At 46.9% G+C, this 19,482-nt stretch overlaps 2 protein-coding genes across 5 annotated transcripts in view; one reads left to right on the top strand and one right to left on the bottom strand.

Moving 5' to 3' along the window:
* focad (focadhesin) overlaps positions 1–4,817 on the bottom strand; it is a 44,061-nt gene extending 39,244 nt beyond the window's left edge. The window contains exons 1-2 of the mRNA XM_018759646.2: positions 4,769–4,817; positions 24–110 (exon numbers count right to left, since the gene is read on the bottom strand). Of these exons, the coding sequence (XP_018615162.1) occupies positions 24–80 (57 nt within the window). The 5' untranslated portion in view covers positions 81–110; positions 4,769–4,817. The remainder of the gene's footprint in view (positions 1–23; positions 111–4,768) is intronic.
* Positions 3,055–19,482, top strand: part of mllt3 (MLLT3 super elongation complex subunit) — a 57,858-nt gene continuing 41,430 nt past the window's right edge. For 3 of the 4 annotated variants that reach the window (XM_018759639.2, XM_029252516.1, XM_018759642.2), the window contains exons 1-2: positions 5,973–6,530; positions 7,315–7,495. In XM_018759639.2, coding sequence (XP_018615155.1) covers positions 6,519–6,530; positions 7,315–7,495 — 193 coding nt within the window. In that variant the 5' untranslated portion in view covers positions 5,973–6,518. Of the gene's footprint in view, positions 3,146–5,972; positions 6,531–6,578; positions 6,825–7,314; positions 7,496–19,482 lie in introns of those variants that run through there. The other variant, XM_018759640.2, reaches the window with a different exon arrangement.

The raw sequence follows: 19,482 nt of genomic DNA, 5'->3' as shown, positions 1-19,482 counted from the left end.
GTGTGTGTGTGTTGCTCTCTTACCTGAGCCTGAACAAGGGGACTGGGGAACTCAAACCTTCTCTTCCAGGTGTCAGACATCTCTGGGGGTCATTGTAGGTGGGAGCTGAGCTGCAGGTGAGGAGGAGGAAGCGGGGAGGTGAGCATGGGTAACGAGACTGTATCTCCACCAATTTCCAAGAGGGAGGCTCATGAAGACAAGCTACTGGGAGCATTTCTCTACTGGGACTGTCTACCTGCCCACACCCCTTTACAGTAACTGCAATCATCTGCTTGGTGATGAGTGTACCTGCAGTTAATCATCATGCCCCCTTAGACCCCTGGAGAGCTCTGCTGTTACCAAGGCTATTCTCTTGTCCACAATTCAGTCGGGCACCTTAATGAACCCCAGCAGATTCGTAATGTTCAGAAAAACAACACGCCACAGAACACAACAAACACACATTATTCATAGATACGGAACAGCTGGTAGCGTAGTGGTTACAGCTGTCACCTTTGAACCCAAAGGTCACAGGTTCAAATCTTACCTCTAGCTGTAGTAACCTTGAATAAGGGATTTACTCTAAATTGCTTCAGTAAAATTACCCAGATGTATAAATGGGTTAATAATTGTAAAGTAGCTTAACATTGTAAGTCACTTTGGAGAAAAGTGTCAGCTAAACGAATAAATGCAAATGCATGCTTTGAATTTATTCAGGTAATTATTCATTAAACGGATGCTTTTCTTCAAAGGGATTTCCAGTGTTAAGCCATTTACTATTATTCATAGGGCTGTGTAATTTTTACCGTATCAGCTCAGGGCAAGTGCCTTGATCAAAGGTAGTACAGCAGGAGGTGGATTCAAACCCAGGCTGTACAGCAGTGCGGTAGCTCTCACCACTATGCTACCTTCTGCCTTGGATGTTATCTTCTAGTCATCATTCAATATGTTACACTATGTCTTTGAGTTACTGCACATCCTACAGGCTACTGTTCCTGCATATCAACGCGACTTCATTTAAACAAGGAGCCTACCTCTTCTACAAAAGGACTAGTTAGACCCGGTGCTGTTGGCCACGACTAATATGCATACCTACAGGGCACAAAAAGGGGCTGCTTAACTCATGCCTCTGACTGTTTGATATACAAATACCTATAAAAGTATAAAAATAGGAGTAGAAGGTAGCATGATACCTGAGCAAGGTATTGGCCCTGAACTGATACAGTAAAAATTGCCTCACTGTATAAATGGGTAAATCATTGTAAATTTGTTTAACATTGTAAGTTGCCTTGGATAAAGGTGATAAATTAAGAAGAAATGTTTACATGCTACCTACTTTTTTATATATACACTATATATAGATACGAATATAAAATCAAAATCACATCTAATCCATGTTTATTTTTAGCTGGTATAAAATTTACTCTAGTCTTTCGCTGAGATATTGTGAGAACAGAATCAGTTTATATTTATTGCACTGCTGTTATGAGAAGAGTCTCAGCAGGCTATGCTCCAGGGATGGAAATAAACCATAAACAGAAATCTGAGAGGAAGCACAACATTGAGTAGAAGCTCAGTCCTACAGGAGGGATTGCGGCAAGGAAATGAGTGTTTGTATCTGGGGTGAGGAGCCCACGCTCCTGCCGTACCTGACCATACTTACCATACTATACCTCATCATAACTCCACCATCACAGCCCTTTACCATCAGCAGGTGGCGTAGTGGTTATAACCATCGCTTTGTGGTCAAAGAAACTGTGCTTGAATCACTGCTTCTGCTGAAATACCCTTGATCAAGGCACTTGCCCAGAAATGATACAGTAAAATTCACGGTACTAAAATAAAATGAGTAAAACACTGTAAGTCGCTTAGTATATATTTTAAGTGACCTTGGAGAAATGTCTCAGATAAATGAATGAATAATAATAATAATAATGTTGCCATGATTCTATAACTTTCAAAGCTGAGAAAGAGGTAAAATCGAATGTTGACAGAGGCCTGAGCTGAGCGAACACGTGTGCAGAGACCAGAAGACGCAAGGAGCGCAATGTGTCAAAACGAAGCGCAGCAAAAGGGATGAGGAGGTGGTCCCATTGTTGTCATGCGAAGAAATACCCGCCTACTCACGTTTAAGGACCTGTCAGGCGCCACCAATAGCAGTAAATACAGATACAGCCCCCACACACACCCAACAGGCTTTTTGCTCCTTATCGCCGAGACACACACACCCTGGGCACGCCCTCAGGACGGGATCTGAGCTGTCATTTGTTCACCATGGCGACCAGGCGCTGTCACTCGCCCGTTATCAGGAGGCCGGGTTCCACTTCACACTCAACGAGCGCAACGCAAACATAAAGCGACGTTATTATGAAACCCACGTTTTCCAAAAGAAGAACCATTTAGGAAATAACAAAACAACACTTGCAGCTACTGTAAATGCAAATTTACCACATTTTCATCTGCTGGAAAACAAATTAAAGTGACATTTTCATTCAACCAGCGATATCTGACGACTTAAGTCCTTCACAAGGATATTAAGGTAGATGTGCTTTAAAAAAATAAAAAAAAAAAATTGTACTGTTGTCATTGAAACATGGCAAATTAAAAAGACAGATCAAATTAAATGGCAAATGGAGGGTGCGGGAGGAGCCAGATGTTACCCATCTAGTTACCTGCTGTAGAAAATGCCTCTCTGGGGCTGAAAGGAGACTTTTTATCATCCAGCGACGTAAGCAGGTAACAGTGCACAAATTAAATCTATTATGCATGAGTCACCTGCATGTGCAGAGTCAACCAGGGGCCTGAATTCCGACTTTTGGCGTCTCATGTTCTGCCTCTAGGGCTGTCGATACAAGGGCCCAGGCACCGCAGCTGCTGCTGGGTCACGTTGGGCTGACCGCCAGGGCAGATTAATATGTGCTGGGTCACTCTGAGCGGGGAATGTGATAGACAAAGCACACCCACTGCAGCCTGCCCACACACACACACACACACACACACACACACACACACACACACACACACAGAAGTGATAACAGGCAGGCGCACACAGGCCACCTCCAGTCCACAGCACTCCCAGGCTCACACGTGTCATTACTCCAACCCGACACACAGACGGACTCTGCAGCAGCACGGCATCAGGGCAACTCGCATCCCACTCAACCGGGTAAGAAGCCACCACACTAATAGAGATTAACCTGTATAGAGTGAACACGGAGGTAGATCGATCTGACGACATGCTCAGCGTCACTTCCATTCACTCAGCATTTCTGGCAACGATATTTTGAATTTTCTGGAAGCGTGAAGGTGGAAAGAAAATTGAAAGACCCGATTCATGATGTTGATGGAAGTGAACATTTCAAAGCGAATGACAGGACTGAAAATTAACAAGAGTTCGAAGAGTTTAGGTGTTGAGGAGACGGGTCACGATCGAATGTGTTTTTTGGATACATGTCTGATGGGGAAAAACATGTTGAAAATGTGATTACAGAGAGAAAGTCAAAGAGTTAAAGAAATACCACGGGTCGTACAGAACGACTTTGAATAGGCCACGTATGTAACCATACGACCATCCGAAACAACCTTTTGAGAAAACTTTGCACTTCTTTCACTGACTGAGAATAGAACGAATAAAACGGTTTAAACACGATGGGAGGCTGTGGTTTCCACTACACTGGTTTGTGTTCCAGACTCAAAGGTGCCACGGTCAGCATCACAGGTACAGAGTAGTGTTCCAGGGCCTTCCGGGGTGAGCATGGCGTCCCGCAGACAATGTACCCGGGACTGCGTCGCTTTCAGCGTGCGGACAAAACGGCATTGTTCCAGCGATCGGCAGCACTTTTTTAAAAAAAAAAAAAAAACAGCAGACTCTGTGGTTTGAGTTTCACAGCTCATTACAAGGGACAGCTTCAACATCCCAGCAGAGAAACCATTCTGCTATCAGACACAGCGCACGTCCCTTACCTGCGTCGGGAAATACAGCTACATAGTCAACTAAAATGCACCATCATCTTATAAGTACTTTAGGACCTTCAAAGGCCAACTGTGTCTGCTACTAATTATTATTATTATTATTATTATTATTATTATTAATTTCGACTAATTTACTAATACATTCATTCAAAGTGACCTGTACAGTACTGAGTACAGTGTTGTCATCATCAAGGGTACTACGGCAGAGGAAGGACTCCTTGAAGGAGCGAGACTTGGGTTCTGTTCTAGATCCACAACTGGTACATGCCATGCATGCATGGTGGCCCTATTTACAGCATACTTACTGCTTGTGTAACAGGGTTGACAAATGTTTTTAAACAAGATGACATTTTTTCCTTTTTAGTCAAAGTGACACGTACTAACTAAGCAAAGGGGATATTCTTACTGTATCAGTACAGTACAGGCCAGGGTACCTTCATCAAAGTTCTACAGCAGGAGTTTGGGACTCGAACAAAACAACCAGGTTTCCAGAGCAGCAGCAGGTGAACCTGAGTCTGCCGCACCTGCAGATCGAATGGCACTGCAGTCGTACCATGTCCTACAAGATCATCATGTGAACAGCAGACGAGAGTGGTGAGGGCAACAAACACAGCCTGATGATGATCTGTCATCATCATCATCATCATCATGATGATCACCATGAACTATGACGGTGCATCTTCCTCACAGTCAAACGGACACACACTCATTAAAATGTGCGGGTCAGTGGCGTGAAGGGGACGTGCAGGTTGATATACTGTTATAAAAGTTTCAAAACTCCGGTTAATAAGAGACAAGCACGCAGTACGGTACTTACAGCGACAGGGAGGCGATGCGGCGCGCCCGACACACGGAAGCGGACAGTGTGGAAACACGTGGACGGACGGAAAGCCGGAGGATCAAACCGAGCGGAGCGCAAGTAGAGATTCGCGTTTTCTATCATGTGAAACCACATGGTATGATCAACATTCAGACACCGGTATAAATTTAAATGTGTACGATTTAAATTAAGAGATTTTATTGAAGGGTATTCGGGAATTTTAAGAACAGAATTTGAATCCTTATTCCTGCTGTAATACCACTGATCAAGCCAGGTACTTCCCTGAATATCTATGGTATATATTACATTATTATAAACGGGTAAATCTCTGAGTAATATGCACACATTGGAAGTGTCCTTGGAGGAAAGCACCGGTGAAATTAATGAATAACATAATGTATTTTAATATTTTATTTGCTTGCAAAACATTTGGAGACAGTTAGTTTTAGTCTATGTACACATCTGCACATTTCATCCAACAACAGAAAAGGTCCCCTTAGGCATTTTAACCTGGAACCTCCCTCTCCCGACTAAAGATCCACTATGCAAACTGTTGTTCCTGTGGTGCCAAGCCTCACTTCTAGCTGGCCACAGAGAACAACAAAGACTCAGCATGGTCTGCCTCCACATACCATGGATCTCCTACTATCCTTAAAGTATTATTATTAGTATTATTATTATTATTACTACTATTAACCTTTAGCTATTTGACACCTCTTTCCAGGGCAGTTTAAGATATTAGATAACTTTACAGTGATTTATTCATACGGTATTTTACTGCCTCAATTCAGGCTGGTACTACAGCAAGAGGTGGACTTGAACCCGGGACATTGGTTCACACTGGAAAGTGTAGCCTCACTAGAGTTTCACCTGTAATAATGTCTATAGACTGAGGAATTAGGCAAACGAAGGAATATGAAAAATAAAATATTGTGATCTTGTAGAGTGTCCAGAGTATGTGTATGAGAGAGAGAGAGAGAAAAGAGAGATTTTAAATAGTTGATGAGTAGTAAGAACACGTGACATGATGTAACATGATGAAGTAAGTTCTTTTGACTGTTTAGTTTGGGCTAATTATTTAAAATTCTTTAAAAATCAAGGACGTACGGTTTTCAAGTATTTTCCCCTTTGCTTTTTCTAAGGTATGGCAGCAGAAAGACTATTATGTTTGAAAACACTGTTACACTAATCGTACCATAGGAGCCAGATCAGGAGGAGGAGAGAGGTTCTGTAAAGGTTCTGTAAAGGTTCTGCTGGTCAGGCGACACTCCGCCGGGCCTTTCTTTTCTTCCAACTCGTAGAAAAACTTCAGACAGTTGAGTTGGTATAAATGAACACAACAAGCGCTGTTCATTTCTGGAACGGCTCGGGTCGCGTGCCGCGCGGGTGACTCCACGCTCCGCTTTTGCACGACGGGGGGCATTAAAACTGCGCGCAACGCGGGGTGCCTTTTTACCGCCACCTTCGGGTCTCCTAGGTGTGCCGGCCGCGAAAGATGCTGCGTGACATCACGGGCTCGCCCCCGCTCGGCGCGTCCGCGGCACTCTCCCCCGTGAGCGCACCGAGAGCTGAGCGGCGCGCATGCGCGCTGCCGCGCCTCCTCGAGCCTTTTGAAAAGTCGGGGAGCTGCGAGTTGGATTAAAGAGACCATGTCCGTGTCCGTGTCCGCCATGAACGAGCAGCGCTGCCCCGTGCGCTCGTCCCTGTGCACGTCCGCGTGAAGGAGCAGCGAGGCGCGGCCCCAGGAATGGCCACCTCGGTGAGTGCTGTGCTGCCCCCCGGGCCGGGGGGTCTCTCTCTCCTCCAGGACATCCAGCCACGATCCATCCACCACGGGGAGCGCGGTGGCCGCAGCGGAGCCGAGCGCAGCGGAGCGGGGGCTCGTCCGCGGGAGCGGCGCTCAAACGCGTGAAAACGCGTGAAAACGCATGGAGACGCGCGGAGACGCGCGGAGACGGAGAGCAGGGACTGCGGCGTCCTGCGCGTCCCGGTCGCTAACAGCGGCCCCGACGCTTTCTCTGACTGAGGGGGGGAGGACAAAACCAACACTATAGTATATATATAATATATGATGATGAGGATGTAGAGTAGTAGGAAGAAAAGAGAACCGCAGATGCGGTCGCACTTTGGTTACAATTTCTTTACAGTATCCAGACCAGATGTTTAATTTCCTAATTCAGTGGACAATGTAGCGCTTTGCAGTGGATACAATAATAATAAGAGTGCTGATGGTAGCAGTAAGAACAAAAATAGTAATGGTAGCAGTAATCATAACAGTGATAACAGCAACAGTGCTAAAAATGACAACTATTAATTATTAATATAATTATTATCGTATAATATTATTATTGTAATAACCATAACCACGATGTCGCGCGGTTTGCCCCTCCACTGATTTCTTTTAATACAGGGACAAATCCAGCTCTGACTGGCTGCTTTTCATATTAATAACTCCTTTGGTATTCCGCACACTGCCCTGTGTGTGTGTGTGTGTGTGTGTGTTTATTTCACACCCACTGTGCATTGTGCTTTGGCCCTCGCAGGGTGCCGTCCAGGTGAAGCTGGAGCTGGGGCACCGAGCCCAGGTCCGCCGGAAGCCCACCGTGGAGGGCTTCACGCATGACTGGATGGTGTTCGTCAGAGGACCGGAGCACAGCAACATCCAGCACTTTGTGGAGAAGGTGGTGTTCCATCTGCATGAAAGCTTCCCCAGACCAAAAAGAGGTGAGGCTTCAGGCTGGACATTTCCACTGATGGCTGCTCCTGGAAACCCCCAGGATGGTCTTTTCTCAACTTGCGTTACGTGTGGCTCCGTAAACGTATTAAACCACGAAGGGCTGGTGGTGTTTGGTGGATCCGCTGTTGGTCTGGCGATCACCTCGTCAAGCTGTGATTGAAGTTCTGGTTTGACCTAGGTTTTGGAGAACATCTGCAGAAGATGTTCGGTCCTGTGGATGGATGTGTGTAAGCAGCTGGTGCTCTGTCCCTGAAGGTGTCATTGTTTGAGCTTTCTTTAGATAATGGGCTTAAAGTAAGTTTGGTCTACATTAAAGACATTTAAACATATTTTAATGCCTTTTTAAATAATGAAAATGTGTAATGTTGTTACTGTGCTTTGAGACACAGTATCTTCTCTAAAAACATCTTGGTCATTTGTGCATGTTGAGCTTTTCCCAGCTGCATCGTAGCAGCAATGTTTTGGTTGGTGTATATGATGGCACTGTGAGCCCCAGAATTTGTCATGTTAGACAAGAGAAGGAAAACAGAATGTGTTAGAGTTGGACTGTGTCCATTCTCCAGGAAGCTCCTGTCTCACAGCTTCTGTGCCATACCAGAAGCTCCTTGGCACCAGAGCCTTTGCCACTGTTGGATGTTTTTGTTGGGGTTAGGGTTAGAGATTCATGGTCTCACATTTGGTCTCCTCCTCTGGTCTCCTGTTGGGGGGCCTCATGTTAGGTTCTCCTGATTGGTCTTGTGTTGGGGTCACATGTTCAGCTCTTCCGATGGGTTCCTGTTGGGGTCCCTCGTCGTGTCCCTTTTTTGGGGTCTCAGATTGTATTCTCCTTATGGGGTCTCTTGTTGGCGTCCCTTCTTGCACCCCATGCTGGAGCTCTCGTTGGGTTCTTCTGATTGGTATTATGTGTGCCAGACTCCCTGAGGACCATGCCCATGCCATGCACAATAGCACGTCTCGCAGCCTGGGAGATGCAAATCCCATATCCACTGGTGTGTTGCTAGGTGTGGCATCATGTTGTTCGTAACACTGTTACCATGAGCCCAGAGACCTGCTACATTCCCAGTCAGCTGTGAGTGCTGGACATGGTCATATAAAACCACGTTTGCTTTTTCTCTCTTTTTTTTTTTTTTTTTGTAGGGAGTGGGTCAGTTTCTTCCAGTCTTTCTTGTGTGTGTGCGTGCGTGCGTGCACTGGGAGCGATGCCAACTCCAGTGCCCCAGAGAGACCTTGTCACACTGCAATTGCAGGAGGGCGCTACAGTTATTGACACGGCGGTGTGGTCATGCCCGTAGGTCACTCCGACCTTTTCAAAGTAAAACCAGAAATGTGGATGGAAAATGTTATTTATTCTGAATTTTACTGAAACACTGCATTCATTCTCATGAGTTTTTGACGATAATGATGATCTTGGGTACATTGTTAAAATAAACACAGTACAGCTCACTACAGATCAATAAAGGTCCTGTTATCAGGGGATCCTGTAGAAAACAACTCCCATCCAAAGCTACGGCACAGTGGTAGGTGTGGTTTAAACCCCTTAATTTAGTATAAAATACAAATAAATGTATTTCAGTTTTTTGATCATTCATAAACCCCATAGTGTGTGAGTGACAGAGAGAGTGTGTTCCACTGATGTATGGATGAGTGACCTATTGTAAGTAGTGTATCTAGCAGTGTAAGTCACCTTGGTGAATAAGGTGTGTGGGCTGATAACGCTACATAGTATCCATTGGAAGTCGCTTGGGAGAAAAGCATCTGCTAAATAAATGAATGTAAATGTAAACCCTTTAATGTAGTTGACATAACTTAATTGCTAGAGTTCATTTTTACTGTACATGCAATACACATGTCTGCTGCTGATCTTGTGTGTGTCATAAATGGTGTGTTTCTCACACTCCTTGCGAGTTTTGAGTCTCTGGACAGAGACGTTAGCGATTCCTTTTGTGTGGGAAACGCAACTCCTCAATTCTATCCCCAAAATTCAAAATCCACTTGTATTACTGTTTTGTACTGCATGTGCCGAGGCTTTTCTGACCTGTTCATACCTGCCACATTGTTATGTTGGGCATAGTCAGCTAAATGCTGTATTGAATATTTTTTTTTTAATCAATTTCTAATTTATAAAAGCTAAGTTAATAATTTAAAGCTACCACTAACTTCTATGCATGAAATAAGTTTGTAAAATGATCTGTAAGTATAGGTCAGCGTGATCTGGTAAAACTTTCCGGTCCAATTGCTAGCGTTTTTTGAAAATGATTTGCAATATTTATATTTTGTAGAGTTTCCTAGAAGTTAAGATGCAGTACCGCGCATGTGTTGCTCTGCTCTGTGGATCGCTGTCAAGTGGAGGCTGAGCTGGGAGTTAGTGATCGCTGGCAAAACCAGCATCATTTTAGTTGGGTCTTAAAGAGGGACGGGCAGGGACAGCTGGTAGCGTAGTGGTTAGAGGTTCCGCCTTTGGATCCCAAGGTTGCGGGTTCGATCCCCACCTCTGGCTGTAGTACCGTTGAGCAAAGTACTTGCCGTAAAATTACTCAGCTGTATAGATGGGTAAATAATTCAAAGTACTTCAACATTGTAAGTCATTTTGGAGAAAAGCGTCAACTAAATGAGTAAACGTTAACATAAACTGAGCTGCGGGTCTAAAAACGTTAGCGCTTTGTGCGCGGGAGGTCAGACAGATCGATGGTTTCCGTCGCACTTGTAGGGACAGGCGCACGCTGAGATGGTGCCAAGGCCTGGTTATGTTTTCTGTTCCACCTCATTGCAACGCAAGAGACTGCCGTTGCGCTCGATCTGTGAGACATAACACTGCAGAGTGTGTGTGTGTGTGTGTGTGTGTGTGTGTGTGTTTTGGGGTTGGGTTGGGTTGTTGGGATTATCCCCAATCGGTGGGAACAATCAACTCTAGCAAATTTTATATTTTGGTTTTATCTCAGTATCTGTCTAATACATGTTCCGAATTTATGTGTCCTTATATCATAATGTTCTTATTGCATTTTCAAGACTCACTTTGTCCCAAGGACAGCAGAGCCGGTTTAGTAAAATAATGTGCTGGGAAAATTTAAAATCGATCACATATAAGAAAACAATAATTACGTTGTGGTATATTCCGTTTGAATTGTATTTGTTCTGTCAATGAAAAGTGACCGGTGCTTAGAACTGCCCCCTGTGAACTGCCAGTGAAATTTTGGGACATTTGCAGAATTATGAGGGACGTGGCGACTGACCACTTATTGCCTAGCAACCGTCACTAGGCCCGGCACACACACACACACACATTTTCAGAACCGCTTGTCCCATACAGGGTCACGGGGAACCGGAGCCTACCCGGCAGCACAGGGCGTAAGGCCGGAGGGGGAGGGGACACACCCAGGACGGGACGCCAGTCCGTCGCAAGGCACCCCAAGCAGGACTCGAACCCCAGACCCACCGGACAGTAGGACTGTGGTCCAACCCACTGCGCCACCGCACCCCCTTTACTAGGCCCGGCAGTTTATTAAAAATAATGACTCTTCTATGCATTTGCGGGGCTAAAATTTAAAGTTATTCCAGCATATCTTGCATTCAAATGTATTAACTTTGAACTGTGTGTGTATGTTAGTGAAACTGTCAACAGCTGTTTTTAATGAAGTGTACTTAAGGCTTAATTTTTGGTAATTTTGCCAAAGGTGTGTCTCAGTGCAACGGTTTTGATTTATTGACTGACGAACGGATCCGTGGGTCGTTTGATGCTCCTTTTGGCACATTGAAATGATGGTGTCTGACAGCAAGGGAAATAATGAAGAAGCCTCCCCTGAACAGAAAGCTGAGGTTCAGGTGAAGAAACGGAGGACGAACTGGCGGTTTTCACGTTTCTCGCCGTTTCGCGTTGTCTTTTTCGAACCTCTCCGGGGTTTCGCTTGAAAAGCGTCCGCCTGGTCCAATTTCTAAACGGCGCGGCCCATGGTAAATGGATTGCGGACACCTGACCGCTCGGCCGGACCGATGCGGTCAGTTTGCTCGGCGCGCACGGTCGTCGCAGCCTCTGATTTATAGCGAAGGAACCGAGGGGGTTCAAAGCCCGCGGTGGATTTAAGGGAGACGTGTCCGTGAAAACGGCTGAGGGCCCGTGACAGTTTGGTGAAAATCTCCTGAATATTTATTTTCCCAGAGTAATAAAACGGCCCATAAATCAAGCCCAATTCCTAATTTGGAGACCGCTTGAAACATGTTTTAAAGGCTTTTGTTGACAAGAAGAATACTAAATGAGTGTCCGTAGGTTCCTCTCGGCGGCCGTGACGAATGTGCGCGGGGCGCTAAGAAAACGGCCCCAGACCTTCGGGAGGACACTTAACCGTCAATAAATCTTCCAAAGTGTGCTGAAACCCCTTCAGATGTGTGCGCCCCTTACGGGCCGCGCTTTCCGCACACATCTTGGAATGTAATTCTTTGGAGAAAAACCGCACGTAAGCGAGCGAATGTAGAAAGGCTTCGAGGGTAATGTCGCGCTGAGCTTCCCGTCCTCTCCGTTTCGACGAGGAGCTGCTTGCAGGTGTTGGATCTGCGAGCGGACGATGTTTCCTCCTTCGCGGCGAGATCTCGGTGCCTCCCCCTGGACCGCGGGGCTCGCGGACCGCGGAATCGGCCGCGGGGCGGGGTCCCCGGCTCCTAAAGATGCGCGGAGTCGTGAAATTATGAAAATGCGTGTGACATTTTGATTGGCACGGGGCTGGTCTGGAAAGTGTCGGCGTGCGCGGGATGGCCGCGGACCCCTCGCGTTCGGCGCTGCAGGCCGCTCCGTGTTTGCGGAAGCCCGAACCTTCGCCGACGGCCCCCCGTCCTATATAATTTATGGTGCTGTTTTAAGGTAAACAATCAAGCTTGTTGTTTTATGTCTTGATGGGGGGGGGGGTGGCTTCCTTGCTTTGATCAACGGTGGGGCTCTTTGCCCGGAGAGGCCAAGGGAACGGGGACGCGCCGGGCCCCGACTTGCATGTGTTTGACATTTTAATACCGGCGGCACATCTCGCGGAACGGCCCGGCGGCCTGCCCTTCCCCTCCGCCCGCCGGGAGCCCGTGCCCCTGCATTAGGTCACTTCCCGTACCTTGCTGGGGCGTCCGCGCTCTTTAGTATCCTTAATTTCCCAGCTGCTTCGGATTAAACCGGTGCCCTCTCCCGACATGAAAGGACTGCTTTAACTTACCTTAGAAAACACAAGCACCCCCGCCCCCCCCCCGTCCAGTGTAAAATGTAAACAGTGCAGAGCAGCCCTTCCTATGAATAACAAAGACACTTTATGTATTTTAATGCTCAGAAGCGAGTAGCGGCGGCCTTTCGCCGCCGTGGAGTCGGTCTTTCTGCCCTGCGGCTCATCGCTGTGGCGGTGCGCGATTTTTTTAAATTTTTTTTTTTTTTTGCGGAGCGAGGGACCGAATGGATGTCCGGCAGAAAGCTGCGATTAGCCTCCATGCTGTGTATCCGTGGAAACCTGATCTTTAGTTCCTGGACTTGAGGGAGAAGGGCAAACCGTTTTGGAATAAATGGACTGGAACAAGGGCGTTAATGTCACTTTTTCCGTCCGTACCTGGCCTGTCCGCACCGTTTGAAAGGCTGCCTTGTGCTGGGTGGCATCATCTTATTATTTTTCCCAATCTACTGACTGGCAAATGGCCGTTTGTGGACGACGCGTTCGCTTTTCCACACTTATTATTCCAAAACGGAAATCGTAGGTCTTCGCCAAAATGTACTATTCAGAAGGATTATGAAACATGAAGGGGGGGGGGGGATGCAAATGCCGATTGCATGTTTTTAAAATTTTAACATCTTTATTTTTTTATTTATTTATTTATTTTTTGGGACAGGATGAAAGGAGCGCTCTTCCCAATTATGCTTGGTGCCTGCCTGGCTGTTTGTTTCGATGCCTCTCGCCTGTTTGCCATTGTGTCTGTCTCGGTGTCCAGCCGCGGAGGGCATGAGCTCATTACCGTAATGTTCTCCATCGGACATCCTCTGGCGTCTTGCCGCGTGGTTTTGGCTCCCTGCTGCCGCTCTCTCCTTTGCTTTAATTCCCGCAATTACTTTGCGTTGCGGGCTTCGCTAGGATACGCCGTGGGGGAACCGGGGCCGAGTCGCGCGCAAACTGCTCTTCGCCCCCCGTTGCTTCGGCCGTCGCTCCGAGGGTCAGCGCGTTGCCCGGTGAAAACGTTGTCTTCTGCTGTAATTGAATTATTAATGTTTTCCAGGGAGGGTAGAGAATATTGTCTAATGGGGACTGGAAATGGGGTTTCTCCCAGATGATGAACAAATTAACGTAAAACGGGGATGGTCGTCGTTTGCGTGTTCGCCGCTGAATTGCGCCGTTACTGGGACGGTCAACGGTCCAGGTCACCTTGACAACCAGAGGTCATTCTTTCTTTTTTCCAGGTATTAAATGCATGACATTTCCTGACCGTTTCAAACCATTTGCGCCATGCACCCCTGCGTCGCTGTTAACGTCACTGGAGCCATCGGAGTTGATCTGCCGGGTGTTTCCGTGGAGACGGCTTATTGTAATGGTTCAATTTTACCAATAGGCTATGCAGAGATCTCACAATTTTGTTCACTCTGTCAGCATAGTTTTTTTTTTTTTTTTTTAAAAAAAATAGTTTTGCTTTTCCTTTTCTTTATTTAGCTGATGCTTTCCACCAGAGCATACTCATTTATCTATCGGTGTAAGTCACCTTGGTGAATAAGGTGTGTGGGCTGATAACACTACATAGTATCCAGTGTAAGTTGCTTTGGGGAAAAGCATCTGCTAAGTGAATAAATGTAAATGTAAATTTATACAGCTGGTTAATTTTTACCGTATCGGTTCAGGATAAGTACCTTAACGAAGGGACAGCAGGAGGTGGGATTCAGACCTGCTGTCGTGTTTTTTTTTTTTTTTTTTTTTTTTTTTTTTTAAAAAAATAATAAAGATCATAAGAAAGAGGTCTGACTGACTGAAGTATAATTTCTCTTAACGTGCGTTTCATGATGGCGCTTAACCGGTTACGAGAAAGTGGGCCGCGGAGGAGTGTGGACGTTAGCCATCACGTTCTAAAGTGTTGCTCATCTCCTCGCTGCATTTTCTCCCAGCGGTGCTGCCGAAAGGCTCAGTGAAGCGTGTTTGGCGTGCTCCCTGTTCTCCCCGTGTCCTGTCAGCCATCTCTCCCCGAGCGGCGGCGAAATCATCGGGTCAGTATGTTAGCCTTTGGGCTGTCGGAGTTGGAGCGAAATTAATCCTTTGACTTTCTTTCTGTCTCTCTTGTCTCTCTCTCGTTCCCTCTCTCCCCCCCGATCAACCTTGTGCGGTTTCTGCTCACATACCAGATCAGTGGTGTCACTGGAGTAAACTCTCTTTGTATGAACAGTCCTAAGGGGGGGGTGTAGTCTCTCTCAGAAGTTGGCGTCCGTTGCTTCGCCTTCTTCTCGGAGCTCGGAATTCCTGTAGGTTTTCGCTGACCGTACGCGATCGAACGGGGATCGCTCTGCCGTACCGCGTTACGAGACGTCGTAATTACCCCCGCCGCGGTGCTGCGGAGCCGCGCTGTGAAATGGGGGGGGGGCTGGGGGATGACACCGCGAACGGAGAGCCACGCGGTTTTGCTCGAGACGGCCCTTCTCTGTATCGCTTTCGCAGCCTGTAGTGATTTTCTCTAATGCCGACCACTTGGTTTTTACCTTAAATGGGGAACGCGGCTTGAGGGAGAAGCGGGTACCCTGGTCCCGGCCAGCGCGAAAGACCGGATCTGGGCAGAACGATCCGGAGAGCTCGGCTGGACGTTGTCCGCTTTGGCGCCTTGGCGATGGGTGCGGCCTACCTGCTTCATAGTGCCATTATAAGATGTATTTGTGGCTGAGGATCCAGTCAACCATGAATTCTGCGGTGTTTGCTTGTTAACCCAGCACAGAGTTTATTGCATAGTAAAGGCATTAAATTGCCTGTGAAATGTGAAGAAACCATCTTTGCTTAGATAACTATGTTGACTCTTCCTCCCCCCTCCTACCCTGAACCCTTGATGTTCCTTCTAAACAACATATTTTTTGCCATAACGGTACCGTCACGAGAAGAGTTTCGATGCGGAATGCTGGTGAGGGTTAGTACCGCGGAGTAAAATTCGGCTCACAAAATCCACACGCGTAGTTTTCATGGTACAAGGGGGTTACGGAAGTGGTTTTTCCGTCACGCGTCTTTGGAACATGAGAGGAAACCCACAAACACGGTCAGAACATACAAATGACACAAATTGAGTGGGGGTTAAACCCCAGGTTCCAAACCACAGCCCAGGAGCTGTGAGACACCAACGCTACCCAACTGAGCCTGCGTGTCTCGAGCACCATCCCGCAGCTGTCGGAAGGTGCGCGGCCCTGCTGCTTTTTGGTCACGTAGAGAGGAACGCGCACTGCTGTATCAAACCTGGTATCTCAGTGGTTCTTGTGTCAAACTGTCACGTTGAAGAATCGCCATTTAGAGCAGATCCTTATCGTTTTCCAAGTCTCCCAAAGCTCTCCGTGTCCATGTTGTCATGATTCGAGTGAGTCAGTCTAGTCCTGGGTTGGATCGAGGTTAAACAAAGGGCTTGTAGGGACCAGGTCCTCATCCATGTGAGACGGAGAAGCAGCGGTCAGGGCTGGTCCAGTGTCCCCAGTAACATTTCCTAAGGGGGGTGCTGTCACAAATTGGTTCCCCAGTGGGGAGGGTTCATCATCCTGCTGTTTCCTGTGAATGATGGTATCAACATTGCCCCCGTGCACCCCCCCGCACATCACAACTTTCCCGTGATTGTTTTACAGTTCACCAGAAACCGTGCCCGGCGGTATCGGCGAGGAACAGAAGCCCACGTGGGCCGGGAGCCCGCCGCCCGCCACCGCTGTGGTCCTCAAAGGAGCAGAGCGGGGCGGGGTGGGGAGGGGTTGGGGAGGGGTTGGGGGGGGCTCGAGCACAGGAACTGGGCCGTAAACTCTCATTCTTCGAGTTGTGTCAGCGAAAGAAAGGGTGGAGGAAGCAGTTTAGTGAAGCATGCTTTATAAGGGCTGTGTGCTATCCCCCTCCTACCCCCCACCACCCTACACTTTGCTGCTTTTCCACCATTAAACGCATGTCTGAAAACAGGGGTAGGACACTTTTAGTGAGGGCTGAAGGGTTTGTGATTTTACTCGTGAGGTTAACAGCAGCAGTAAGTGTCGGAGCCCTGAAGTGAGACTCAACCACGTTGTTTTATTTTATTTGGTTTCTGCTCATCTCCCCCAACTTCTTCAAAGGTGAAGGAACAAGAACTTGGGGTCTGGTGATCTGCTAAATACTGGTGTATTCCTCACCTGTATTCAGTTTGTAAGAGCTGCTCTTGGTCATGCGATATTTCTTTTCAGACAGCGACGGTTATGGTGACCACAGATGGCGTAGTGGTTAGAGCTTCCACCTTGAAAGACCCAGGTTCGAATCCCCCTTCTGCTGTAGTATCCTTGATGAAGACACTTACCCTTAGAAACATTAAAAAAAATGTCCTGCTGTATTAATGGGTAAATCACTGTAAATGGCTTAGCGTACAAGTCGTTAGCCAGTTTTGAGAAAGGAGTCAGATAAATAAATATAAATGTCTTTGTCTCAGGTGAGCAGAACCTTGGTCAACTTGTACTTTTACTAACCCGAAGAAGCACTTTATGTAAATCCAGTCATCTCTGAATGGGGAACTTGATATCGCAAGAGGCAAAAAGGCGCCATGTGTTGTTTGGTTCGTAACGCCATCGTTCTTCCTCTGCCTACGAAGCTCTGCTAACAATTATGAACGTTCTCGAGTTAAATCAGTTTCGGGTACGACTGATCTTGAGAAGGTTTGTAATTGTTAACAGAATTTGAAAAGGCAGGAGAAGAAAGATGCTGTAATGACTTGAACAACAATGCACGCCCTTGAGAATCCAATATAAATACAGTATAATTTAGCACCTTTCTGTCGTTATGATGTGAATGTCTTTGTCAGGCCCATAATACAGTATACTGTCTGTGCCTCCCCTACCAAGGATCTGTTTTTTTTTTTTTTTTCCTGTCTTTATATTAATCCAGCTAGCATCTTTTTCTTTCTTTTTAAATACGTGACGGAAAGAGAATAAATGATTTGTTGTTTGGAATTTTATACAGCAGACGTCTGGAGACCTTTTGGGTGGGAGTTGGTGCTCCTAAAATAAGGAAAAAAGTCCTTGCGTCTTGGGAACGTCTGGAGCACCGTACACTACTTCAGGTGGCCCCTCAAGATGCCGCACCCTAGCGACTCGGTACAAAATGTGCGCTAATACTAGCAGGATAGCATCCAAGGTATAACAGTAAGTAATCTTTGTCTACCATGTTTTGTTTCATGCAGGATTTTTCACAGCACTTTATAGACATGGTGGTCCACTTTATATTGTAAAAGTCCAGTTGAATTGGTTTACTGCTGGAGGGAGGTGAACATTTTTTGTTGCGTGTGCAGTCATTAAATAGGCGCAGCAGGTGGCATCATGGTTAGAGTTGTCTCCTTGCATTCAAAAGACCCGGGTATGAGTCTCACCCCCTGCTGTAGTACCCTTAATTGAGATACTTACCTGGAATTGCTGTGGTAAAAATTTCCCTATAAATGGTTAGATCATTATACGTGGCTTAAGCACTGTAATTCGCTTTGAAAAAAGCATCAGCAACATGAAGTAACGTAAATTTAAATGTTCCACAACGCACGTGGCTTAGTTCTGCAAAGTTAACGATGATTTTTGTTCGGCGCTTGTGGACAGAGTAGTAGGTCAGTGAATCTCAGGGACGATGGGTCTGCTTTGCACATCTAGGGTGTCGGACGTGATCGGCGCACCGCTGTGCCGTTCACGCTCCCCGTGCTGTACGAGTATGATTTCATATTATTCAATATCGAATGAACCGTTCACAGGACTGTAACCGCGTGAATGCTGCCGGGGCTTAATCCTGCGTGTAGCTAAGGGCCGAGCGTCTTGACCACCTCGCTATTCTCTGCATCTACTGTAAGGACCTTTTCTTTCCCGGTTGCGTAATCGAACTCTGGACTTCGGCTTGTGCTAACGCGCTAACGGTCTGTGTGAATTCCCGCGCGAGGGTTTGCACGGGGCACGTCGAGGAAGCATCGTGAAACCTGATCGGCACATCATCCCCGCTCTCTGGCGAGGCCCCTGCAGGCAGTGACAGCTTGGCAGGCCGCAAGAGGCCGGTCGCCGTGTCTTTGCCAGGAACCGAATTTAAAATGGTCTCGGATCCCACACACCCGTAGCTCAGCGCCGCTGTCACGACGTAGGCTGCTGCTAAACCGTCGGAAACCTCCAGCCAAAAGTTTCCTTCGTGTTCCCCCCCCCCCCCCCCTTTATTTCCCCCCCCTTTCATGCACTGTCTTACTACGGTCTTTCTTGGCTCTGTACTTTTGAGTGACATAAGATTAGTCAGGGCATTGTCCTGCCACTTTAAATGAGTGTAACTCTGTGACCGTTTCCACTTTTTTTTTTTCCCCTCCGTTTTAATGTTTGGAAAATATTGTTCGGGTTTGGGGTCCAGATCCACAGCTTTATAAATATGGTTTTGTGCGGTTATTGGCCCAGAAGCCTGTATTCAGAGTGATTGAAATTGCCTGTAGTTGTTTCTTATTATTTAACTGACACATTTCTCCCAAATGACTTGCAGTGCTTTACTTGTGTACAGTGCACAGTAATTTTTATTGTATCAATTAGGGTTAGTACCCTGATAGCGGGGCTGGGTTTTGAGCCTGGTTCCGTTGAGTGTAAGGTGGCAACAGTGACTACTGTTCTACCTGCTGTTCCATTTTACACTGAATATTAATACACCACTATTGACCAGTGAGATTTTCAGTATGATGATACTGTATGATAGGCTTTGGACAGTTTTGCCTGCGTGCGTTGCCCTTCGGGTTTTGCGCAGTACCCATGACGGGGACAATGACAGCATCGCTAGGAAGACTGTCACCCCAG

This window comes from Scleropages formosus, chromosome 5 (genome assembly GCF_900964775.1).
Source record: "Scleropages formosus chromosome 5, fSclFor1.1, whole genome shotgun sequence".
In the NCBI taxonomy this organism is placed as follows: Eukaryota; Metazoa; Chordata; class Actinopteri; order Osteoglossiformes; family Osteoglossidae; genus Scleropages; species Scleropages formosus.
The sequence above is the reverse complement of the archived record's forward strand: the minus strand, read 5'-3'. Positions and strand labels throughout refer to the sequence as shown.